Genomic DNA, 24,098 nt, shown 5'->3' with positions numbered 1-24,098 from the left:
CACTCTGGGCCAGAATGCGGCTACTGCACTATGTAACTTTGGTGAAGCTGCATGAGACCTTTCGCAAAAACTGTGTGAAGCTGCGTGACCCAAGTCATATTACTCCACGGTCTCAGTGCACACTTACAGTGCTGCTTCTGGATCTGGACAAAGGCACGTGTACAGCTGTCCATGAAGGGCAGCTCAACTCGCAATTCTGTATTTACTGTAGTGATGTAAACACAAATTACACTCCACAACTGTAGGGGGAGCCCAGGAACAAAAAAAATATTCATTCTTGCATAATGATGCTGTAACTGGGCACTGGTACATCCACTTGTAACTAGATAGTAAAAAACCTGTTTAGGTTGGTAGCATGTTCAAAACCTGAAAAGCTAAATGTTAAATACTGCACTCCTAGCTAGGACGCACAAATGATCCTGGGCTACTTTTGTAAATATCTGCATTTTACTGCTTACATTTCCCTATATTAAATATTATATATTAATAATACATGTATCTAAAAAATATCAGATATCAGCACCAGCTCAAAATTGTCATTTTCTGCTAACATCCCCACTGTTAGCAAAAAGGGCTCTATCAATCTATAAGCAGCATTATGAGAAAATTGGTATTTCTTGCTCCCTCTAGAGTTGAGAAGTATAATTTGTGATCTGAGCCACCTCTAAAAGCCACCACCGATGCTATACACACGCATTTCTGGACAAGCTGAGAGATACAGAACTGTCACTGAAAGCGAAAGAAGCATGTGGACTGACATGGTGGAGTAATATTACAGGATTTTACGTGAATATGACCCGGGTTACACAGCGTTCCACTTCACCAAGGTTAAATAATGCAGGTAGCAGCGAGCCAAGCCTGGAATTACAATGATAGAGACACTACTACTAACACAAGCATTTTGAAGCTGCTATCTTAAGGTACAAATGCCACATAGTGTTGCTTTACAAGTGTAAAATAGTGGACCCCCAAGAGAATAACATACAATACAATAATACCAATAACATTTATTATTATTATGATTATTATTATTATTATTATATAAGCAATAGAGTATATAATGGCTGACCATCTTTACTGTAACAAAATTAGAGTAGCACAAAAGAAGCATTTAAGCATTGCAACATTTAAATTGTCATGCATATCCACTGCAGCTACTACAGAACCCTTGAAGCACCCACAGTGAGGTGGGGTGAAGGAACAGGCACGTGAGCTGCTGGTGCCTCTGTGAATGGCGCTAACTGAGAGGTGTAGGAAGCGAGCCTGTCTCTTTAAAAACTGGTCCTTGGGCAGGTTGTGCTGTTGAGTGGGGAGGTGGATTCTTGCCTGTCTTTATTCTGCCTGATTTTTTTTCCCCCAACAAGCTTTTCTATCAACAAACCAGCCTGCTCCTGTACCATACTTGACTGAGTAGTGTGTGTGTGTGTGTGTGTGAGAGAGAGAGAGTGTGTTTACTCTGAGAGTTACTCACTGTGTAGTTTGTGTGAGCGTGGAGAGTGTGCGCATGCATGTCACTTCATCACCTGAGGACTCTACTGAGCTTTCTACTGAGCAAGTCTTCTCAGCCCAGGTGTGTAACATCTACTGTATCAGTGAGTGTATCTACCGAGCTTTCATTTCTATAGACTATTACTGTCAATTGACTTCTACTGAGTCCTACACTTTACTAATGAATGATGTTGGAAAACCTAGGATGTGATCAACATTTCTTATCTTGGTCTTGAGGTATGCAGCTTCTGACGAAATGGAGGTCTTTAAATGCATAGAGTGTGACTATGTCATATGACAAATCCATGCATGTTTTTAATAATAACTGCTGACCTGTTAAGAAAGTGTTTTTTCCAGCCAAATATGGGTAAAGAATCCGTCACACTGAATTATTCATCTCTAAATCGTGTACAGGCCTAAAGTGAACTGCTCAGCGGGTACAATACTTTACATAATTGGCACTCTCAAATCTAGTCCGATTACACAATTAAAAATCAAGGTGCCAATAAGGCTTCTTTTGAGAAATGCTACACACTCTTGGGGAAAAAGCTTCTATGGAGTACTAGAAAGAATCATTTGACGAGGTTTTACGCGACAAAAAGGAAGCATTTAAGCATTCATGTGGTTCTTTGTGCAGCCATGGTTCTATAGAGAACACTTTTCTTCACTATAAAACCATGTTTAGCATTTCTGAAACCCTTTTTAAGAAGGTACAGGACTGAGGGTTGGCATTAGTGGAAGGCTTTGAGTGGTGCATTCCTAAAAGTGAGAGTTCTTTGAATGATGGCACAGAAGAATCATTTCTGCTTCCATAAAGATCCATGTTTTTAGAAAAAAAGAGAATGAGAACCTTTTAAAGATTTAAAGTACCTCTTCTTTATATATGGCATCACTCAAAGAACCCTTTGTAGCACCTTTATTTTTCAGAATGTAGTTCCTTGTACTGTCATGATTCCATATATGTATAAAGCCATGGTTTCATACATATTATATATATATAACCATTGCCTTTATAGTTTTGTATCCTAAATACCATATTAATGGAACATTAAAAGTCTTTTAAAGAGCCAGTTCTGCTAATAAGATTGTGAGTGTAAAGAACACCAAGATCATGTAAAGAATTGTATGTCCACACCGTCAACCCTTTTTAAAGAGGGTACAACCAGGTAATATTGAGTACTGCATATTTCGCAACCCAACAAGTTTCTGTTAAAGGTTTGCGTCCCAGAGGAATGCAGAGAGGTCTGGGGGAAAAAAAGCCCAGTTGCCGACAGACAGAGTTGCGAAAGAAGGAAAAAAAAAAAAAAAAAACACCTCGCCAAGAATATCCCAACAGCCTCTTCCACTCACACCTTGACTGCTTCCCAGGGACACTTTGACACTGGCTTTTGACAGTAACTTTGAGAGTGTGGCATGACTGCACATGACTGCATTAGTTCTATCACGAGGACAGGTGGAACATGACCCCAGAACCAGTGCTAGAATGGGCGGAAAGTACTATTACCAGAAAGGCTAGACTTGTGAAGTGTAAAGGTGCTTAAAGGGTTTTTTGGAGCGGTGCCCCTGAAGAACCTCTTTATGGCACGACTGAAACTCCTTTCAAAGTTTGAAAGAACCTCTACTTTAAGGTTTTTCCCCCCCTAGAACATTTACAGTTGCAAACTGGACAGCAGGTCTTCATATAAACACAGTCTACAAAATTTACATGAATTTTCCACTGAAAGGAAACCATCCAAAGCTAACCACAAATTGTTCTTTAGGAAAACAGAGTGGTTTTTTTGAAGCTCTGTTCCAGATAATACTTTTGGCAACATAACTTTTAAGTGCATTATTCACTGAGTTTATAGGGTGGGCTCATATGTTGTGGCTGTGAGCTGAATCTGTGCATACTCCTCTACCTGCTAATGGTGTTTGATTGGCTCAGCTGTATGACAAACATGCTACTAAAATGCAGAGAGGTGAAATCCTCAAATGGGCTCTGTCTGTGCCTTTAAACGTGACGAAAGTGACAAGAGCCTAAAAGGCTACTCTCACTTCATTTTCAGCATCCTACAAACTTACACAGGCTGATTACACACGGCTAAGAATAGCACCTGGCATAATCAATGGTTGAGTGATTGAGCTGTGAAGAAGACAAGAACGGATAAATATAGCTTGTTTATTTTCACTGCCAGGTGTCTGTATGAGGGATGGGCTGGAAAGTCGACCTGATAATTGACATGGCATCTCAGCATCAAGGACAATAGATGGTAGCTACAATGGGGGGTTGGGGGGGGGCAAAAAACCTCTAGTTAGGGAAATAAATCTCCTCTCAGATTTCAGACTCAACCCCATTACCAGCCCAAAGAGTGTGCCAATGCAGGCAGCAGAAGTGGCCAAAGCCTCATGACTAGGCCCAGAATCTATGGACGACAATTGCGAGAGATTACCCAGAAGGGTAACCTCGAGCCAAGAGTGTCCTGAACAAAATATACCCCCTCACTCTCTTTCAGTTCCAAGAGCTGGAAAGGTCAACTTGCCACTTCTCTGAGTGGTGAGAATAGAAGCATCATCTGGATAAGTAATTTAGGATTGACCCCCTGTGTGGTCATCTGCAAATCAATTTAATTTACAATGACAGGCCACCTAATCTTACACAACATAGCTACTCCTGTTTATCTGTCTATTATATAAGTTCGGACTTTGCAGCTCGGCAGGCATCTAAACATGTAGAACAGAACTTCGACAGTAAGGTGCATAATAAGGTATGTAGTGTGAGTAGGTGGAGAAACAAGGTGGAGAAGGAATAGCGTGGTCTTGTTGTAAATGTCCACCATTAAAGATTCAAACAGTTGTTTAAATTATTGAGAGAGTGTCTGTTAGCTATTCCATGGTCAGGTTTCGCCACTGGTTGATTTTCAGGGGGCTGGTGAGTCGGTCGAAGAGAGCGCCTGAAAAGCACTGCATTCATTGCTGTCTTATAGGTGGACTTATGGGTGGAGATACAAGCATTCTGTGTGTTCAACAATTACTATATCCAAACATGGAGACATTGCGTTGACTCACTTACTGTAAAGTTCAACCAAGAACATGATGTGATAAATGTAAATTCTGAGACTTGGCCAAAGTAGAGGTACACATCAGTGCACTGATTTTTCTGTTTCTGTTGTCATTTGACGCCTTTGGAATCCTCTCTGGAGTATGGAGATTTTTACACGATGTAAAGAACAACTGCCAGACTCAAAATATGCCACAGTAAACAATGATAAACATGGAGATGCAAGGTTTTTGCCCAACAGCGACTGACCCCAAATGCTGAGTTCCTTCCTTTAGCGTACTTTGTTGCTGCTTGTTTGAGAGTCTTTCTGCCTGTGAAAATGATGTTCTGTCCGAAGTGGTGGAACGAACTTCCCCTGGGCGTCCGAACAGCAGAGTCTCTCACTGTCTTCAAACACAGACTGAAGACCCACCTCTTCTGAGAGTACTTGGGCAAATAGAAGAGTACTATGGTCTCCATATTGACTTGTGTTTAGTAGTATCTAAGATTAGAGGTATCTTTGAATTTTTAGCCTATTCAAACTAGCTGAGGTTTTTCTAGAGTAAACAGCGAAGCACTTTTGTAAGTCGCTCTGGATAAGAGCGTCTGCTAAATGCCTTAAGTGTAAACTTATGTACGTCAGCCATTCCTGAATTCCACTTCTTTTCCTTAAGTGGCTCTTGGGTTGCTTTTAAAGCTCATTTTGGGTCATTATCCCAGTTCCACACAAGGCCATGCGTGACAGTGCCTCTATCATGCTTGACAGGTGATGTAGAATGCTTTAGGTCATTAACTTAAGAATAAAGAAAGAGTTTATTTTGGGTTTTATCTGTCCAAAGAATCTTGATCCAGAAGTTTGCAGATTTAATTTTTGTATGTTTTCTATTAGTCTAATCTGACCTTTCTGTTCTAAACGTTTTGACTGTAGATTCTGATAATGATATGAATACCTCTCGGAGAGTGTTCTTGACTTGATGTTGGAAGGTGGTTTTGCTTTACCACGGAAAGAATTCTGTGATCGTGTACTTCCAGGACTTCCAGGACTGTGTTGCTGAGCGCGTCAGTGCTTTCCCTCTTTTTACGAATGCACCAAATTTCTGATTACAAGGTTTCTTTTATTTTTTCAGTCTAATGATGACCACCTCCTTCACTTGCATCAGCACCTTTTGGATCTTTGGACCACAGAAGTTCCCATGAACAGCTTCCAGATGCAAAATCATTTTAGGCCCAACTTCAGACTTTTTACCTCCTTAATTTGTAATGGAATAATGAGAGAACAGGCCATAACGGGTCCTGAAACCACTAATCGGTACATTTGGCTGATTACTTTTGAGCTTAAATTTTTTTTACTGTTAAACTGTTAACACAATATATTTGTTAAACTTCTTGAATGTGAGCTTGATTGCTTCATTTTAAATCCATTGTGGTGGTGTAGAGGCAAATTTGCAAAAATGGAGGAGAAACTCAAAGAAGAGAAATCTTGTAAACGTAAAATCGTTATTCATGTTTTAAACACAACAGAAATGCCTACGCAACAGATATGATTTCTACATCTTGTGAGAAGCTGGACAGCGTTCATGCCTGCATACAAAAACCAGAGCAACCTCAAACCTACTCACACCAACTAACTTGGCACCAGATTAGCAACTTCTTACCTCCTAATGTGAACATTTTGTACGGTTAGCAGAAATACTGTACTTTAGCAATGCTGAAAGTCTCTTTTAACTGAAAATGGACATGACAGCACATCTTTTTTTTTGCAAAATTATAAAAAAAGGAATCAAATTGACACACCACTGTATCGGCTCGAAATGAATAGTGTGAATGGTTGCATCCACAGGACTTTCCCAAAATGTTTTTACTGAACACAACACAAAAAAAAAAATCACCAAACAAGTAGTTGACTGAACCTACAGTACCAAATGTAGGCACGTCTGTACTGGTACTGATGTCCAGTGCAAGAAGGTCCATACTGAATTCTCTAAAATACTAATGAAAGGTGCTCTTGTTCTTTTTCAGATCCCCTTGCACCATGATACCGCGGTTGACCCTGACTTTACTCCTCTGGGGTGGCTGTGCATTACTTACCACAAACTGCGAAGGGCAAGGTAAATATCCCCTGCTTAAAAATACACCTGCCTGACTATGAAAACACATCCGATAACCATGTGTGCTAGAAAATGTCCCCTAATGCCGTGACTAAGGAATATGCACAGTATGAAATGGATGAAATGAGTTATGTTTCAGTGACAAGTCCGAAACATCACTGCAGGCTTGCATTCTCCAGCCACAATCCGAAGTATCCGAGTATCTGTTTCTTTGTCACGAACATCGCACACAAGATCCAAAGATGTGCCTGCTCACAAGTATTAATTGCCTGTGTGTTAATGACAACCCACTTTGACAGTTCTGATGTACAGCTTTCATGAGCAGTAGAATGTTATAGAGTGTCTTGAGACTGAGTGGGGTAGCTGAAGGGGTTTGGTATGTTGCCTTATGGCTGATATGTCTCATAAGAATTCAGCTGTGAAATTCCTGTCTGGTTAGAGAATGTGATTAATCCGTGCCGCGGTCATTAGGATGGCGGGACAAGATGCGATTGGCTCTGACTGGAGATGTGCGACACGTGTGTCAGGGAGCAAAGGTTAAGCTACAAAGTCACTAGAATACCGCCTTTGAAGAAGTCAAACAGCTATTGGGTAATCGCAGTACCCTGCAGTTCACCTCCTAGGCTGGACCTTACAGGCAAGTTGGAGCCAAAGGATAAGACGACTGATCAGCGCCTGGCCATTCCTGGCTAAATGTTTTTCTAGGGACCCAAACAGCTGAGTAGATACTAGGATTGAATGATCCTTAATATCATAGGGATCTGGTTACGACCCCCTCAGGCCCTTGGCTAAGCGTCCAGCTCCTTCCCGGCCTGCTCCCGAAGCTTAGACACACGCGACATGCGCACTCTGTGTGGTGGCAGGCGGGCAGCCCGTCTGGGAATCGAAATGGAGGAAACCAAACCTGCGTGTTTCACTGGCACCAGGGCCCTGGCTACAGCCGCAGGGGTGCAGGAGATCTTGGGTAGGATTTCATGGCCAAAGTAAATTTAGCTCTCCACGGCTCGAACATGAAGCCTACTGGCTACAAGTGCTGAGCGTGGTCCCCCAGAGGTGACAGAGTGAGACTGCATCCCTCAGGAATGAACAAAGAGGGAGAAAGAAAGAAGAGGGAGAGGGAAGGGGAAGGGGTTTGAGGGATAGGGTGAGAGAGATAGATAGACAGAGCGCAAAAGAATAACATCACCTGTTGCTCTGTTATTATAAATGATCTCAAAGCACTCAGTTACAACAAGGGACACTACGCCTCGTCTGATCCACCTGCAACATTATTAACAATTGAAAAAATTCCCATGGCTTACAAGAGGCCAAATCTGAATGGCCACAGATCAGATATTGTAATCTAAAATATCTCGTACAGAATGGTAGGGTGGTAAAAATAGACATTTAAACTTAGCAACCTCTTGTGTCAACTGCCAGGTTGTGGTTCCAGTTGGCTATAGTGAAGAGAACTGTATAAGGCCACTTGTACTGAGGCCTACAGTGGGACCAGGCCAGGATGGCTTCCCTGCCTCTACTCGTCTGGCTTGCGAGGAGTACCCCTGGAATGAAAGGCAGACACGCTAGCATCTAGGGCTGGGCCATTGACTAAAAATCTGTCATTTGTTAGCCGTCAATCAGAATTCTGATAGAACTAAGTTCTTCCTTGTTTATTATTAAATTGATCCTTATTTATTATTAAAACTGGTGAAACTGGGTTCAGGTCGCTGCTAAATGTGTCCCTCTGTTTTGACTGTTTTGATTAGCACTTGCTTCCAAAACTCACCTGATGTTCTGTAGCATACTTCAAACGCTGACTTTGAGAAAACAGTGCCTTGCCACTCCTTCTTGCAGGTTCTTGACAGTACTATGAGCATTTTGATTTGCCTTTCTTGCCAAATACAAGCAGTTTTCTTCAGAGTTTTAGACAGATCTTTAGACAGTTGAAGAGCCCTTAGAGGAGCCCAATGTTGCTAAGGGCTAGCACAAGGTTTGAAGGCTCAGGAATGACATGTCTTGGGCCTGTTTTGCTAATTAAGGTCTGAGACCTTGTTTAAAACAAAATATAAAAAGAGCCTTTGCAATTAGTCCAAACCTTTACACTTGTAACATTGCTAATTATTAACAGATTTTGTATAAGTAACTGCACATTAGGAATTGCTGAAAATATAATATAATTGGGCTAAATCTAAAGTGCCCAGTCATTTTCATATAACTGTAGGTGTCGTGTAGCCTTATGCATGCTTCGCAAAAATCAGAATTATTTTGTAGCTACAGTCATTTTGACTGGAAATAAAATAAAGGGTAGTACAAATCTGACTGACTTTACTCAAAAGTCAACACTGCTTCAAAGACATGCGTCATTGCTAAAGTCACGTTGCCTGGGGTTATTCATAGAATCTGGGCCTGAGTTTCTGACAATGAAGCAATATAAACAAGATCATGCTATTTCCAAAGTTCACATAGGCCGCTTTTAAGCATTTTAAATATCAAAACAACCACAATCGTCCCTGTGCCCATTAAGTCATAAAAGAGTGCTCATCATGAGCACGAGCAGTTTAGTTCTGTTACGGTACCTCCGTTTAGAACTAATCCATGGCTTTCCCAGCTGTCTGTATTCAGGAGATTACTCTTCCTATTGTTGCCGTGGATTGCTCCAACACTCTCAGATAACAGTTAGTACTTTTCAGCTGTTGCAGCAAAGGCGCAGGAAAGCCAGGCATGCATTGTTCAAGGTTCACTACGTTCCCACGAATACAAGTTTTACTGAGAGCCAGTTTAAATGGAAAATGCCTCCCATGCCAGCCGTAGTGAATGAGTGTGAGCTTACACACCAGCGGTATGGCATTATGTCTCATACCAGTTCTCCAACTGGTACTGAAATAGCCATGATGTCCATAATATCTAAGAACTCAGTCAGAAAAGATGAGGGTATGAGACTGAATGTAAGCATTATGACTATCAGATGCTGCTGCAGACCTGACAACGTCTATATTTGTGGAAATCTAACTTTGAGGCACCAAATACATCTACTTGAATCCGCCCTTATCAAATGCCCTAATCATCACATCTAACTATAACACATGGTTAATAAAATGACATCACTACTGATCCTTTAGGACAACTATACAAGGTAAAAAAAAAAGTACTATAGCTCCATGACATATTATGCAACAAACTCTCAGTGCACCAGTTGATCAGGAGGGTTGTGGAAAACACTCCGGGGGTTGGGCCCTGAGTGATGGTCGAATTCCAGTGGTGTTGAGACAAAGCTTGTACAGGCGGCGGCATGAACACATTCCTGTGCTACCACAGCACACGCTCCGCTCGTGCCCATCACCACACACACGCACGCTGCACGCTCAAACAGACAAATGTACACCCCACACCCACCGGGTCAGGATGTGTGTAAAGGAAAACAGCTACACTAGCACACATCATCCAGCGGGGAAGTGAATCACTTCATTTAATTATAAAGCAGATCCAAACAGAACTTCACCCCACAAACCCCTCTGTACTGCCACAAGGCTTTAACTGCATTACAAAAACTGTATTAAATAAACAGGTTAATTTTTCATTATCAGAAATCCTGGGTCTGTAAATAGGGGGTCAAAAATATACATACAGCAAATTTAACTAATACTGGCTTAAATGTCCCTTTGCACATTGCAACTTTACCAGATGTCTTTGATAGCCAACAGCATACTTCAGGCAGATTTCTGGTTACATATGTCACCAGATATGTGAATTCTTATGGTTGAATTTATGGCACAGACCCAAAATTTAAAAACATTTCATATATTTTTAATAGAGTTGAGGTCAGGACTTTGCAAAGGCCATTTCAAAAGCTTACCTTATCAATTCCACAACCACCTGGCTTCGATGTATGAGGTCATTGTCCTGTTGGAACCCCCAATTATGTCCAAGTTTCAAACGTCTAGCTGTTGGTTTGAGGTTATGCTGGCAAATTCTTAGAAGGTAGTCCTCCTTCATTATTTCACCTACTGTGGAATACGGCAGCAATTTGACTGACAGCAAAACAGCTCCAAAGCATGCTGCTACCACCACCATGCTTAACAGCTGGTAAAGTGATCTTGGGGCTGAATGAAGAACACAGATACCTCCAAATATCTTTGTCACATCTGACCATAAAACATTCCCCTAGAATGATTTTCCTTTGTTCAGGTCATCAGCCGGAGACTTTAGTCATGCTTAAAGATGCTGAGTTAAGAGCAGGGGCTTCATTCTTGGACGATCATTTTGAATCCCCTACATTTGTTTGGACTGATGATCTTGGAATTTGCAGTTGTTTAGGAATGACTCCAAGAAACATTCCTGACTTGTGTAATCTATGATCATCCTTCTCAGATCTGAACATACCCTTTTAAAGAGAGCACAGACAAGCTACCAGCAGTAGTCAGTCAGTATCACTAACAGAAACTTAAGAGGCCATTATACATGTAAGCTTCAGATACATTTTGAAATTTCCACACCACTGCATTAATAAGCGAAGTATATATGTAATTGTGTGAAACCCTGTATTAAACAGTGTATGTAAACTAGTGACTGCAACTGTACACTCAAACTAAGGCATTAGACTGGACCCTAATACGATATTAAAAATAAAGGGATGTGGATTAAGCACAGTCTTTGATACAGCTGTCAAGTCAATGATGAATCATTACTGAAAATCCTTTTACAGTCTACGCTCAGGATTAATTTGGCTTAGGGAAACCGGCTCCACGAGCGTAAAAGGCTGAGCAAGTAACAGTGTATTAGCCTGTGTGGCTCACTGTTATGTTTTGAGACTCCTGAATGTGAATTTCCACATGTGCAGAATAAAAAATTTAATTAACGACCACCTATTACATGCGCCACTCAAGTAGGCTAGTCTGGGGGTGACTGTAATTATGAGCTTCCAACCGGGAAAACCCGTTCAAGTGTCACTCCGAGTTGTAATTAAAGTTGAGCCATGACGTATTATGGCTGGATCTACTCCTGCTACAAGCACTCTTAAAACTGTGACTTTCATCTGGCAGACCTTATTATAAAATGTTTTTAATTGCTCCTAATTCACTACTGCTCTGCGGAGGGCAATCACCTGTAAGACCACTCTATTGGGCAGGGAGTTCCAATTTATTATTTTGTGTAAATTTAATGTTGGACCCATCCCCTGTCATCTGTCAGCTCTTCCCTAGACTAAGTCAATGAGGAAGCTTTAGATTATCAGTTAAACAGCATTAGTGGGCTATTCAGCCGTGCTATAACCCAAGGCCTACTCCAAGTATCCATGTCTTCATCATCTGCTACTGTTCTCATTTTACTCTATATCCAGTATCCAGACAGCATTTGTAAATGTCTGAGTGTATTCTGCTATTTAAATGGTGCATCCATCGCTGACACCTGTGTACAGCTTGAATAATGTCCATGGCAAAGCATTGCCGGGGGAGTGCTGAGTTTCTTAGCTGTCTAAGCATTGCAGGTGCTCAGTGGTGCCAAGGTTCCAAAAGAGCATAATTGGTCTCGCCTGCTTTGGATTTGTAGGATGGCCCTCCATCTTCTTCTATCACTCAGCGTGATGCTAGCCAGTGTGGGGGTCTGTTGGCTGAAAGTATTGTTAAATAGCGCTCGCTTCCATTGTGTTCAGCTGGTCAGGTGACTCAGAGGAAGCACATGCTATCCTTCACCCTCCCAGGGTTAAAAGGGTTTAAATTGCAACTGATTAAACTGGGAAGGATATTGTGGGGAGGGAAAAAGCATTGGCGATAGAACTGGATGCTCTAGAGCAGCCGCATGAGAGTACTGTCACCCTGCCCAATGCCAAGTGTTGTAATAATAGAGGCTTTATACTAGAGATCTGAAGCCCACCATCACTGGGGCTTGAAGCAGTAGAACTGCGTTCTCTGAAACGATAGAGTTTCATCCAGTGGTCCAGAACTGATGGATCACCTGGACCTCAATAATGTTACGGTGGCTGAAAGCAATCAAAACCTCATAGCAATGTCACAGCATCTAGTGTAAAGCCTTTCTAAACAGGTAGAGGTAGTTACTGCAGTAAAGTGAGGGGCTAAACCTGGAGAAATGTTGGATTTGCAGGTGCTATTGTTACTGATATTGCTCCTGTATTGACTTGGCCTTAAGTAAGCATTAATGCTAATAGTAAAATTAAGCTAATGAATTGTTGGAGTCCTCCTTGAGCTCTTCTGAAGTATTTATCAATGCTGGCCTGTCAAAACAAATTAACCACCAGACCACAGCTGTCTGAGTGAGGAGCCTCATAGCTGGCCAGCTGTTGACTCACTGCATAGTCGCAATTCAAAGTGCTTCACAAGCTGTTGAAAAGGAACACCATCCACACACCTGCTGCTGGTTACATATACTGAGGGATCAGGGTTCATCACTTGAATTATTGGCCTACAGTACCAACACATATACTAGGCTAGGCTTCCCCCAACGGGGAAGACTGCTGACAACCACCGCCTTAAAATCATTGTCAAGAAAAATCTGAGGCTGGTGTCAGAGCATCAACAGCCACCATGCACATCTTTAGGGAAGGGGTTACAACTGCATTCCTGAACTACAGACATCATCAGAAGAGTCTAACCTGGATTAACAAGAAAAAGAACTGGACTGTTGCTCAGAGGTCTAAAGCTTCTGCCCACAGTGCCAAAACTAGTACAGAGTGGTTTGCTGACCTTGACATTACACGTATTATGTGATTGGCCAGCCAATTCTCTGGACCTGAACCTCATAGATTCTCTACTGTCAAGAGGAAAATGAGAAACACCTAACCCAGCAATACAGATGAGCTGTGGGCACCATCAAAGCAACCTGGGCTTTGGTAACATCTCAGCAGCGCCACAAGCTGCTTGCCTCTATGCCTTAATGCCGCATTGACGCAGCAATTTATGGTAAAAGAGCCCCAACCAAATACTGATGTATAAATGAGCAAACTTTAAAATACTATAAAGTATTCTACTAATCTAAGGTACTGGATTTCTAATTTTCTAATTTACCTTTACATTTTCACAATATTCCACTGTTTTGAGATGCACTAATATAATGGCCATCAAATTAAAGTCAACTGTACTGTACATGCTGATCCATTCTCAAAAATTCCAGTCCTGGTCTTACACATGGCAGCAAGTTGCCTAGTGCACCACAGTGTGGGAAGGCTTCACACTGGCATGCTGGCATGTAGGGAAAACATTGTAGGGATGCACTAATCACTGCACTACACTGCACTAATATATATTTTCTTAACAATTATCCACCACTTTTGATATCATGCTTACTTGTCACTTCCACATTTTCTTGCTTAATTAATTAAGTAAGTGTTTTATTATGAGGTGTTTTCACACTGAGACATTTTTACAAATTTAATGCATTGAACAGAAAGTCACACCAATGTGCACAGAGCACAGGATGCTTTCTTTTTTTTTTAACACTGAGAAGGCAGGGAGACTAAAGAGTGGCAGACAAAATGGATGTGCAGAGTAATAACAGTGAGGGTAATCGTTTTTCTTTCAGCCAGTGTGGCTCAAAGGCACAGACATGGGTAACAGTACATTCTGTTAAAGAAGGTCAAGAAACAGCATGAGGAGGTCAAACAACCTCACAGTAGACTTAATGCTCTACCCTGTGTGTGTGTGGTGGAGCTAGAGGCTTAATGTGTTGGGGTTTTTTTTGAGTAGGGGTTGGTTAAAAAGGCATCTTTTCTAGTGACAAAAATGGACACTGTCTTAGATCTACTGAATATGTAACTCTGAAAAAATGTGACTTAAAACAGTAAGAAATGATTGTATACATTCTTATAGTCTCCAAAATGGCTTATTAGCCTAGTCAATGTAACTGACTTCAGAATGTCTTCATAACGTTTAATGGAAGTCAATGTAAAACAATTATATTCCAAGTAATTCCGGAGCATTTCTATTAGTCCATTAATTCTGGAAGTTCAAACCAGTGAAACAAGGCCACAAGGTTTTTGTGATAAGCAGGAATAAATGGTTGGCTTGTTGTTTCTTATTCAACAGACTCATTTCCAACTCCTGCTGTGAACTGCTCGTGTGAACTTGGTCACGGGAAGTGTGCAGAGGATGGGGAATGCAGGTCAGTAAAAATTCTATGTGACATTCTGGCCTGGTGAGAGGGTCATGTGGGGTTTTATTTTGTGTGGAAAGACGTACTTATTTACTTGTAATTTACTGTGTAATGGGGAAGGCTTAAAAGCGAGGCAAAGTGTTAAATAAAACAATGGTAAAAGTCTGATTTTATATGAGGACAAAAGTATTGATACAGACAATACAAAATAATGGCTACTAATAATGCATACCTCAACCAGTTGTACTGTTAATCAACCTGCAATATGCAGTTGGAGGTGCTTTAATCAGCTTGGGTATATAGTAAGTAGTAACTTACTATATAGTGAGTTGATTAAGCTGCACCCGGCCCTGATCTGCCATTACCGTTGCTGTTCATGTTCCTTATAAGAACATCATACTCAAACAGCTAAATAAGCTGCTAACATGGCATCATACAGTGGAATTTGCCCTGCTGTAACATCGGGGAGCAACAATTTGGCTTATTACCAAAAGTGGATGTGTTAAACAGGACAAATACTAAAATGTGCAAGGCAGGGGTACTTGGAACAGGGTTGACAACCGCTGTTTAAGGGGTGTTTGAGGGACGTCTGCAGATAAAAATCAACATGTTGACACTGTTTGGCAGATGTGACCCAGGATGGGGAGGGCCATTCTGTGCCGATTGCGTGCGGATGCCAGGTTGCATTCACGGCTCCTGCCACCAGCCCTGGCAGTGCACCTGCGAGGACGGCTGGACGGGCCGCTTCTGCGACAAAGGTAGTGCATTAATGTCCTGTGAATGGCAAAGCCTTAAACTGTAACCTTAAGGTTTCATGCAGTATATTTCTGAATTTCTTTACACTTCCAGATGTTCACGTGTGTGAAAAAGAGCGGCCATGTCAGAATGGGGCCAACTGTTCTCTAAATGAAGCTGGAGAGTACATCTGTCAGTGTCCTGAAGGCTTTCACGGGAAGAACTGCGAGTTAAAAGCTGGGCCGTGCCATAAAGCCAAGTGAGTGTTATTTTTAAGCAAATGATCCAAGTGATGAATTATTCTAACAAATCTGTCTATTCATTAGTTGGCTAGAGAAAACCGGGACGCCTTTGTTTAACATAATATTGTTTGATGCATTAAAAGCCGATGTGTTTACTTCAGTGCCTTTTTTGTTTCTGCTGTATTACTGCATCAACCCAGCAATAGCTATGCTCATGCACACTGGCACAAGCAATGCAACAGCCTGGTCAATTCGCAGCCTCTGGAGAGCAATCATGTAATTCAATGGGCTCATTACTGGCCCTGTAAGAGCTCGCTAATACTAACAGACTGCGGCCTGGCCCCTACTGTTCTCCCCAAGTGGACTAAAACTGACAGACTGAGTGGTTTCCAGGGAAACCACAGTCACTGAAAGGATGAGGCATTGTGAACTACTGGAAGCACGAATTTAAAATTAGTATGGCATGTAATTTATGAGAAGTTACTATGCTCAAATGACTACCTTAAAATAATAATAATAATAATAATAATAATAATAAAAACTGCTGTTGCAGTTTCTTCAATTCTATCAAACAAAGCTGTAGCTGTAGCATTGCTATCTGCAATTAAACCATCCTGTCTTGTGCTGTTGCGTTGTGTCCCAGGTCCCCCTGTAAGAATGGTGGTCTGTGCGAGGATCTTGGTGGTTACGCACCAGAACTATCCTGCCGATGCCTGGTTGGTTTTACAGGGCCTCGCTGCGAGACCAACATGGACGACTGCCTGATGCGTCCCTGTGCCAATGGTGCCACCTGTCTGGATGGAGTGAACCGCTTTTCGTGCCTGTGCCCCGCTGGTTTCACTGGCCGCTTCTGCACCATCAACCTGGATGACTGCGCCAGCCAGCCCTGCCTCAACGGAGGCCGGTGTATAGATCGTGTCACCGCCTTCTACTGCCTGTGCCCCGCTGGTTTCACTGGCCAAACTTGTGAAGTTCCACAATGGGGAAAGGGGCCCCAAACGCAAGCTCCACATAGGAACTCTGGCTGGGGTGGGGGAGGACGTGGAGGTGGTGGGCCAGGTGGGGTTACCCAGAACAAGCCTGAAATTACTTCCACTTTTGGAAATCGCTCGCAGGGGATTACCACTAGTGGTGGCGAGAGCCGTTTGTTGAAGATCTCTGTGAAGGAGGTGGTGACACATAATGCAGCGGGAGGCCTATCTGAGGAGCAGCTCATAACCCTGCTGGTACTGGGGGGAATGACTCTGGCTGTAGTGGCACTTACAGCTGGGCTGGTGCTCCGGGGACACTGGCAGGTCTTCTGTGCCTGCAGCCGGTGTAGAACGCCGGCCTCCCAACAGCACTCATTCCAGCAATGCCGCGCGCAGCAGCGGCACCTAGTTTCCAGTCAGCAGGATTGCAAGATCAGCTTCCTCCACTCCCCGGCTCCTCCTCCTGAGCTGGAGAAGAAGAGACTAAACACTGAGGTCATATGAAACCACTCCTTTTACATGAGGTCTAGGATACAAGTCTTCTTGATTTCTCTTACTGTGGATGAAGTTCAAGATCAAGGTCAAGGTCAAGAAGAACTTTACAGTCTTCCCAATCACATACATAAGTGTAAAGTTTACGGGATATAAAGGAATTTGCTTCTGTCTCTGACCAAAATGACCTGCCATGCTCGCTGGTAATCAAGATGTGAAGGAGGAGATTTGGGAATACAGGTAAACTGGAAGGATTAGGAACACTTCTTGACTGACCACAAACAAGAAGAAGCACTCCTCCAAAAAAAGGACGTAGCACTTGAGTGACCACCATAGACTAATAGTTACAATGAAGGGGTCATATAGCACTAAAAAGGCATTAAGAGGAGTGTGTGCGGAAACACAAGGAACAAGAACTTTGTTACGAGGTGCGTACAAAAATGGACCTAAGACTGCAACTCTGGACAATTCCAGAGAATAGATCTTGCTCTACCTTGCAATTAAAAAGACGATGTTAAATCCACATTGTTCGAGTGGCCCGTCTAATCTTCAGCTGTTTTATTTGCCACAAGGGGACAATGACAAGACATACTGGTAATAAGAGTCTTCACAGTCTTCAAAATATATAATATGCTCATTTGGAGAAACCGGCCATATAAACAACCATGTAATTTGTGATGTTTTATATATGTGCAAATGTGATTTTTGTACAAATGTTGTAAATGTTGTAAAATGTTCATGGTAATTTGCTAAAGTACTACTCTTAAGATGAAAACGGCACAGAAAAGCTAGTGAAAATGTTCACTGATGCAGTGATGAACAGTATTTAAATCTAATTTATTTCTGTAATTTATTGGTGTAACGTGCACTTGAGCTTTGCAATGTGTATTTTTGATACAGAGTTGAGTGTATTAAAGCTATAACAGACGAATACATTCTCTAGTAAAACACTGGAAGAAAAGCTCTCAGAGAAATATATCGTTCATATATGTCATATATAAGTTCAAAATATGAGAGAATTTGTACCTTTTCATAATTAACACACAGCTATTTATCCTCATGCTGTCCATTTTTATTAGTAAGAGCAAATTGATATGACCGATACTGACACCGGATATGCCTGAGCATAGTGCCGAAAAAGACGACCATAGGAGGGACTTAATGCAACGGTCACCCCTATTTTTTGACATGAATTGCACACACTTTCCTTAAAGTCTTTCTCAGGATTTATTTTAGACTATATTCATATAACATATTTTTAAGAAATTTATACTTTAAGATGTGCCCATTGCTAACACATGTGTTTAGTTGCACATACAAAGACTCCATAGAAAAGCACTGGCAATAGAAGGGGTCCGAAGAAACGTTGGATGAACCGGTGTCAACAAACCATTGGACGTATAAGATCAAGGATACGGTTAAGGATGGATGACTGCTTTATCAGAATATATAACAATCAGACACTATTTAATTACTATTCATGAAGTCAAGGAGTCTGTGCTTCCTATGTAATTTAAGCTAGAACAGCATTTGTTCCATAATTTGTATGGATTTGTATGGATATTTTGTTATGGAACTGTTCTTTCGAAACTGTCTGATGTACTCTGATGCAACACATCACAGTTAACAGTCAGGGCCTGGGTATTGAAAAAACCTTGCTTTGTCAAGAGGAGCATACTTTTTAAGTCATTGTATACTGGGCACACCATGCATCGAATACATGGCTTAAAAGTGCTAAAACTGAAAACCAGAGTCATGTTCTCTTAGTACAGACTTGTGCTTATTGCTAACATAGATCAGTCAGCAAATCAGTGGGGACTTAGTATAAGCCGTGCAGTAGTTGTCACTGATGCAGTGGTTACTGACCAAGCTGAACTAGTAGCAGGCATGCAAAGTTTCACAAAGCTGGGCTCTTACCGAATACAGCACATCTATCACTCCTGTTTATGGGGTTTCTCTCATTATTACCGACAATATCTTGCATTAGATTGTGCCTAATTGCTTCTCGTTTGGAATGAACTGGGGCCTGGTCCCACCCTGACACTATATATGCCGAACAGGAAGTGAGCTTCGAGCCCAGGAATAAACTGAAACTGGAGTCCACATTAGCTGCTGATTGAAGTATCACTCACTCAGAGGGCATGAGCCTGTGACACAGACACCCTCCCCGATCGGAATCACAGCACCATCTTCCTATTGTTATTAGAATTTTGATTTGAAGAGATTTATTTGAATATTTTCTTTAACAGAACACTAATATTAATTATCCCGTAGCAACAGTGGGATGCATGTTATGATCAGGTATAAAGGCCTGATAAACTTTGACAAGGGCAAAATTCTTGAAGGGCTACTGAAGGGCTACAGTGGCAAATCTTTACACACAGTGCATCACACCTTGCCGTGTAGCTGCAGACCAGCCCGAGTGCCCATGCTTACAGTCAAGCGCCTACAAATTGGCATGTTAAGATAATTACATTAGCGACCTAATGTACAATATATGGAGATAACAAGAATTTTTGCTGACCTTAATGTCGTCCATTGTGTTTCTTGTTTACCTAAGAATGAAAGCCACCAATATTTTAGCCAGTGGAGCAATTATCAAAGCATCAGTAACAGCGCCTTCATACACACAGAGCAGACTGCGACAGATGCTGATGTGTTATTTAAGGCGTGTACTTTTTATTATTAACGGGTGTATTTTTTAAACAGGTCTTAGTCAGTATGAATTGCCAAGGAAAAATCTCACATAGCCCATTATTCATTTACAGGTCACTGCTCTTTAAAAGGGTGTAATTGCATTATTATGCTGTTATATTAAAATATATCAGTGGCATCAAATGGTCTTAAAATTACAATAATATTTTTTTTGCAATTACTTCTGGGACAATATATTATCCAAAAATAAATAATTATTGCCACACCCCTACTTACAATGGCCACACAAGCATCTGATGTTTATTTGTTGTTGGTTTATAATATTGTGTATTCACTGATTACCTGTAAGATGCGGTGGTGGACACGCAGACGACCATAGGCATGTTAGGCAGGCGGCCTTAATGTTTTGACTCATCAGTGTCCACTCAACAGTGTCAGTATATTAGGTACACCTCCCTTGTACTCACACTTATTGAACACTGACATATGTAGGTGCACGTATGAAGGTCTACAAGGACTGTCGCCAATTCACTTGCCAGCATCTAACCTACCAATAAACGGTAATGCCAATAAACTGTGCTGGACTCAAATCAACAATTGCTGTCCCCTAGACTGAAGAGGCAGCTGTGTAATCACTGTGTATTAAAAAAAACAACCTAAAACAATGCTACACTTCACACACCACACCACCACACACTAACTACTGCCTACTATCTGATAAGCCGTGGTTCTACAGCCATCCCCCTTCTGATCCTGGGGTTATATTTTTTAAATCAATCTTTACATACTGATACATATTGATTTTTTAACCAGTATACAGCTTTTTTCAAAACAACACAGTATACAGCGATCTGCCTAATATTAGTCGTTTTTTTTCTAATCATTTAACATGCTTGTTCGTAGGGGGCACAATTTCACAGTAACAGGTGAAATGAACAGGCACATTCAGGCTTACAGGCCTAGTTTAGTTAACACAAAGACCTTTAAATATTGTTTATGTTTAGCTAATTTCATTACAGAAATCATAACATGTTCCCCTTTTAATGTGATTTAGCCTTCATTTTAGTTGTACTTTAATGCACACTATTCCTAATAAAACTTCCCCCTCTGTTCTAGCAGTGCTCATCAGCTCTGCAGTTTTTGCAGGTTTACTGCAGAGCTGAACTGCACAAGCAGCTTTGTGAGGATATGTATACTTTATGTAATGTGGCTAGTTACGCTGTTACTCTCATGGCTATCTATGTTTCAACAAGTCTTTTTTCCCCAGCTACACTGGATCACCTGTACAGTACTGTGGTTCAGCTAACAGACGGGATCATTAGCAAGTGCATAGTGTTTGGACTGCAGGAAAATGAATGAAATATTCCAGAAGTCTAGAAGTAAGCTCTGGACAACTACCAAGACAGATTTGATCAAACCAGGACTGAGTTCATTCAGACGAGTTTCTAGCTAAAAGTGTCAAAAAAGATCATGCAAATGATCTTTGGCCAGTCCTGCCTAATCACCAGCGAGGACGTTTATCCCAGCAGCAGATGGCCTACAAAGACAACCCATGGAGAATGGGTCATACAATCAGCCCAGCACATGTGTGCCAACAGTCACTTAAAAAAAATAGTAGCAGTGGGGGCTTAGGGATTTCAAACACAGAGGAGCTCAAACAGTTAGACTCATAATGTAGTGGAACCCCTACTTTCATTTGCCCCCCCTTCTTGAAAGAATCTTAATAAGCAATGTGATCAATCAACTATTCATTTATTTCATTAACATTTAAATATTATTTGTACGTTTAGACACCATTTCTCTGCTCCTTTTCATCCATCATCACAAATCTCTCGCCGACTGCATTGATTACTCGATTAACCCTCCTGCTGTGTTCATTCCATGTTAACTAGCTTTGTGTTCCCAGACAAGAATGACTACTCCATTATAGCTGATTATGAAGCCATACTAATTCATATACTGTCACCAAATGTTGTGACCGATCTTTCTATTAACTTAAAACAGCACTATGGAAAATTACCATTTCTTGCTCCGGGGCTCCCCCTACAGCTGGAAAGTGTCATTTACACTTGAGCCACCACTAAGAGATACAGATTCCCCACTTAATGGTTGCTATAAGCAGTTGTTGTGGTATCCCATGTGGTTGATATGGTGTCTCAGGTCATTGCTGATATACTCCATGAGGTTGGTTGGTTGTTACAAGTATATTTGCATTATCGGCATATAAGATTCATTCCAATGGGGATCATTCGCTTCACAGAAACTATGTGTCTGATCTGTATACAAACTTAAATCACAAAATCAAAGATTTTAAAAATCATCTTTTTTTAATTTTTTGAATTTTGTTAGAAAACACTCATCTCTGAAATGCTGTGTGCATGGTTCAACATCTGCGAAGTCCATTTTGCTTTGCCTGGCCTTATGTGATTTACCATCTAAGCAGTCTGTAGTTACCTGATTACTAACACTACTGCCTGTGTCAGCCCCAGACTATGGTTATATGACAAACAGTAACATTTTATTATGAAAGGACACAAACAACACATCCAATGTTATGCAGCTTCTTATCCCAAAAAAGTGTTGTTACACCTACTTTTTAACAAATGCTCAAATCACAAAGTTACTACTTGTGGAAATATCTGTGTCAGATCTAATCTACAAAGAATGAAGTGGACTGGTTGAGTGCTTGTTGAGTGCTTGTTGTACTGTGTCTCCCAAGAGCTGGATAATGTATAACAGCAAGATTAGTTTTTGGTGAGTTCACTAAAGTACTTCTCCAGGATACCTTCCACTTCCTCCTCAGTGTAATCCCGTACCTGAAAGAGAGAGCTGGCTGCTCCCCCATCCGCTCCTCGTATCATGGCAGACAGGACTAGATGAAACCAAGAGTAACATTAAGTGAAACAGATCGCTGTACATCAGAAAACCAAGAGTTTTCGAATTTGCTGGGCTAAATCTTCATCTACAACACCATGTAGGCAAAAGTAGAGTAAAGAGACTGCAGATGCAGTAGCACTACCTCTGCCGGACGAAGGTCGGAACAGGCACAGAATCCTCTTGTTCATGGCCACGGCCCGACCCAGCTCATAGCCTACTCCTAAAGATGGCTGAGTCACTTCGGCAACTATGACTAGAAAATACAACAAAGAAAGACAAAAAAAATATATATCAGGGAAAGCAACTTCGATAACAGTGATCAGTAAAGCTTCTATCATCTCCAAAGAAAAGCACTGCCGACTGAACTGGACACTCTGGAGCGGTCACACATGAGGCTAGGGTCTCCAGGTTCAATGTCAAGTGCCAGCTAGAGGGCTGCAAAGCCACCCCAGCACTGGGCTGCGTTCTCTGGGCTGAGTGATGGAGCTCCATCCGAGCGCTGGATGCATAACATTCAGCACCAGTATGGGGCCTCATTAATGCTCCTATCGCTGAATACCATCAAATCCTCGCAGCCACGTGAAAAGTGTTAAGTGTGAGGCTACAGCGTGAGTAAAGATTTAGGCTCATTGCTTGTGTAACAGATAGCTACTGCTCATTAATGAAGACCATGTTCTGCTCTCAGACACCGCTCACCATCAGACAACGTCAGCCAGTCCATATCCCGATCGTGGATGGCCTTGTCTCCGTCCAGCACAGCATCCTCACCTGAGTCAGGGGCACATTAATGAGCGTTATCTACAGTGTAAGGCTCCCTTTTTTAATGTTATTCAGCCATGTTTTTTTTTTTTCGTAAGCCGTTAAGGAGTGCTTCACTAATGCTAGCTAGTCCTTCTCTGAAGCTCTTACTGAAGAGACCGCACAGCACAATTATCAGTGTTTTAATGATCACAAACTAAAACAAACTAAACCTAATTTGAGTTTCCCACTATTATTAATCACAGCGTAAATGCAACGGTGAGCCGGGAGGTGCTATAGGTGTAGGTGTGGGTGTGGGTGTAGCGCTTGGCTGGCTACCTTTCTCAGAGAGAGCAGCGTGGCTCACGTGCTCGGTCAAAACTTTCCCATAAGTCCCTAATTTCTTCACTATTCTCTGATAATGCTCCACATCCTGCCTGCCTCCGCGGATACTACCGCAGAAATAGATATTCATGGCGCGAAGTGTGAAGAGAAACGGCCCAAACTCCTGCCGGTGCTGTTCCTCCACAGGCGTAGCGAGTTGACCGTTACCCGCAGCTCTGCGCTCAGGGTCCCGCTGACTTCCTGAGCTCGCGCGCCTCCTCGCGGCTCAGCCGCTCGCACTGCCACACCGTCGCTGCGGCGCCCGCAAAAAAAAAAGCGCGCGAGACTCGCTTTACTAAAAGCAGCTTTACCT

At 41.8% G+C, this 24,098-nt stretch overlaps 2 protein-coding genes across 2 annotated transcripts; one reads left to right on the top strand and one right to left on the bottom strand.

The window, feature by feature from the left end:
- Positions 1-1,344: 1,344 nt before the first annotated feature.
- On the top strand, positions 1,345-17,996 carry dlk2 (delta-like 2 homolog (Drosophila)). The gene is made up of 6 exons (XM_072677660.1): positions 1,345-1,570; positions 6,524-6,612; positions 14,625-14,700; positions 15,319-15,449; positions 15,541-15,685; positions 16,312-17,996. The coding sequence occupies exons 1-6, from the start codon at positions 1,509-1,511 to the stop codon at positions 17,141-17,143; spliced, it is 1,335 nt and encodes a 444-aa protein (XP_072533761.1). The 5' UTR covers positions 1,345-1,508; the 3' UTR covers positions 17,144-17,996.
- Positions 17,997-21,933: 3,937 nt separating this feature from the next.
- dnph1 (2'-deoxynucleoside 5'-phosphate N-hydrolase 1) lies at positions 21,934-23,964 on the bottom strand. Its single transcript, XM_072677668.1, has 4 exons — positions 23,741-23,964; positions 23,360-23,431; positions 22,806-22,916; positions 21,934-22,658 (listed from the first exon to the last, which is right to left on the bottom strand). The coding sequence occupies exons 1-4, from the start codon at positions 23,874-23,876 to the stop codon at positions 22,531-22,533; spliced, it is 447 nt and encodes a 148-aa protein (XP_072533769.1). The 5' UTR covers positions 23,877-23,964; the 3' UTR covers positions 21,934-22,530.
- Between the last annotated feature and the right edge of the window lie 134 nt (positions 23,965-24,098).

The sequence above is a fragment of the Salminus brasiliensis genome, chromosome 4 (assembly GCF_030463535.1).
Source record: "Salminus brasiliensis chromosome 4, fSalBra1.hap2, whole genome shotgun sequence".
Taxonomy (NCBI): Eukaryota; Metazoa; Chordata; class Actinopteri; order Characiformes; family Bryconidae; genus Salminus; species Salminus brasiliensis.
The sequence above is the reverse complement of the archived record's forward strand: the minus strand, read 5'-3'. Positions and strand labels throughout refer to the sequence as shown.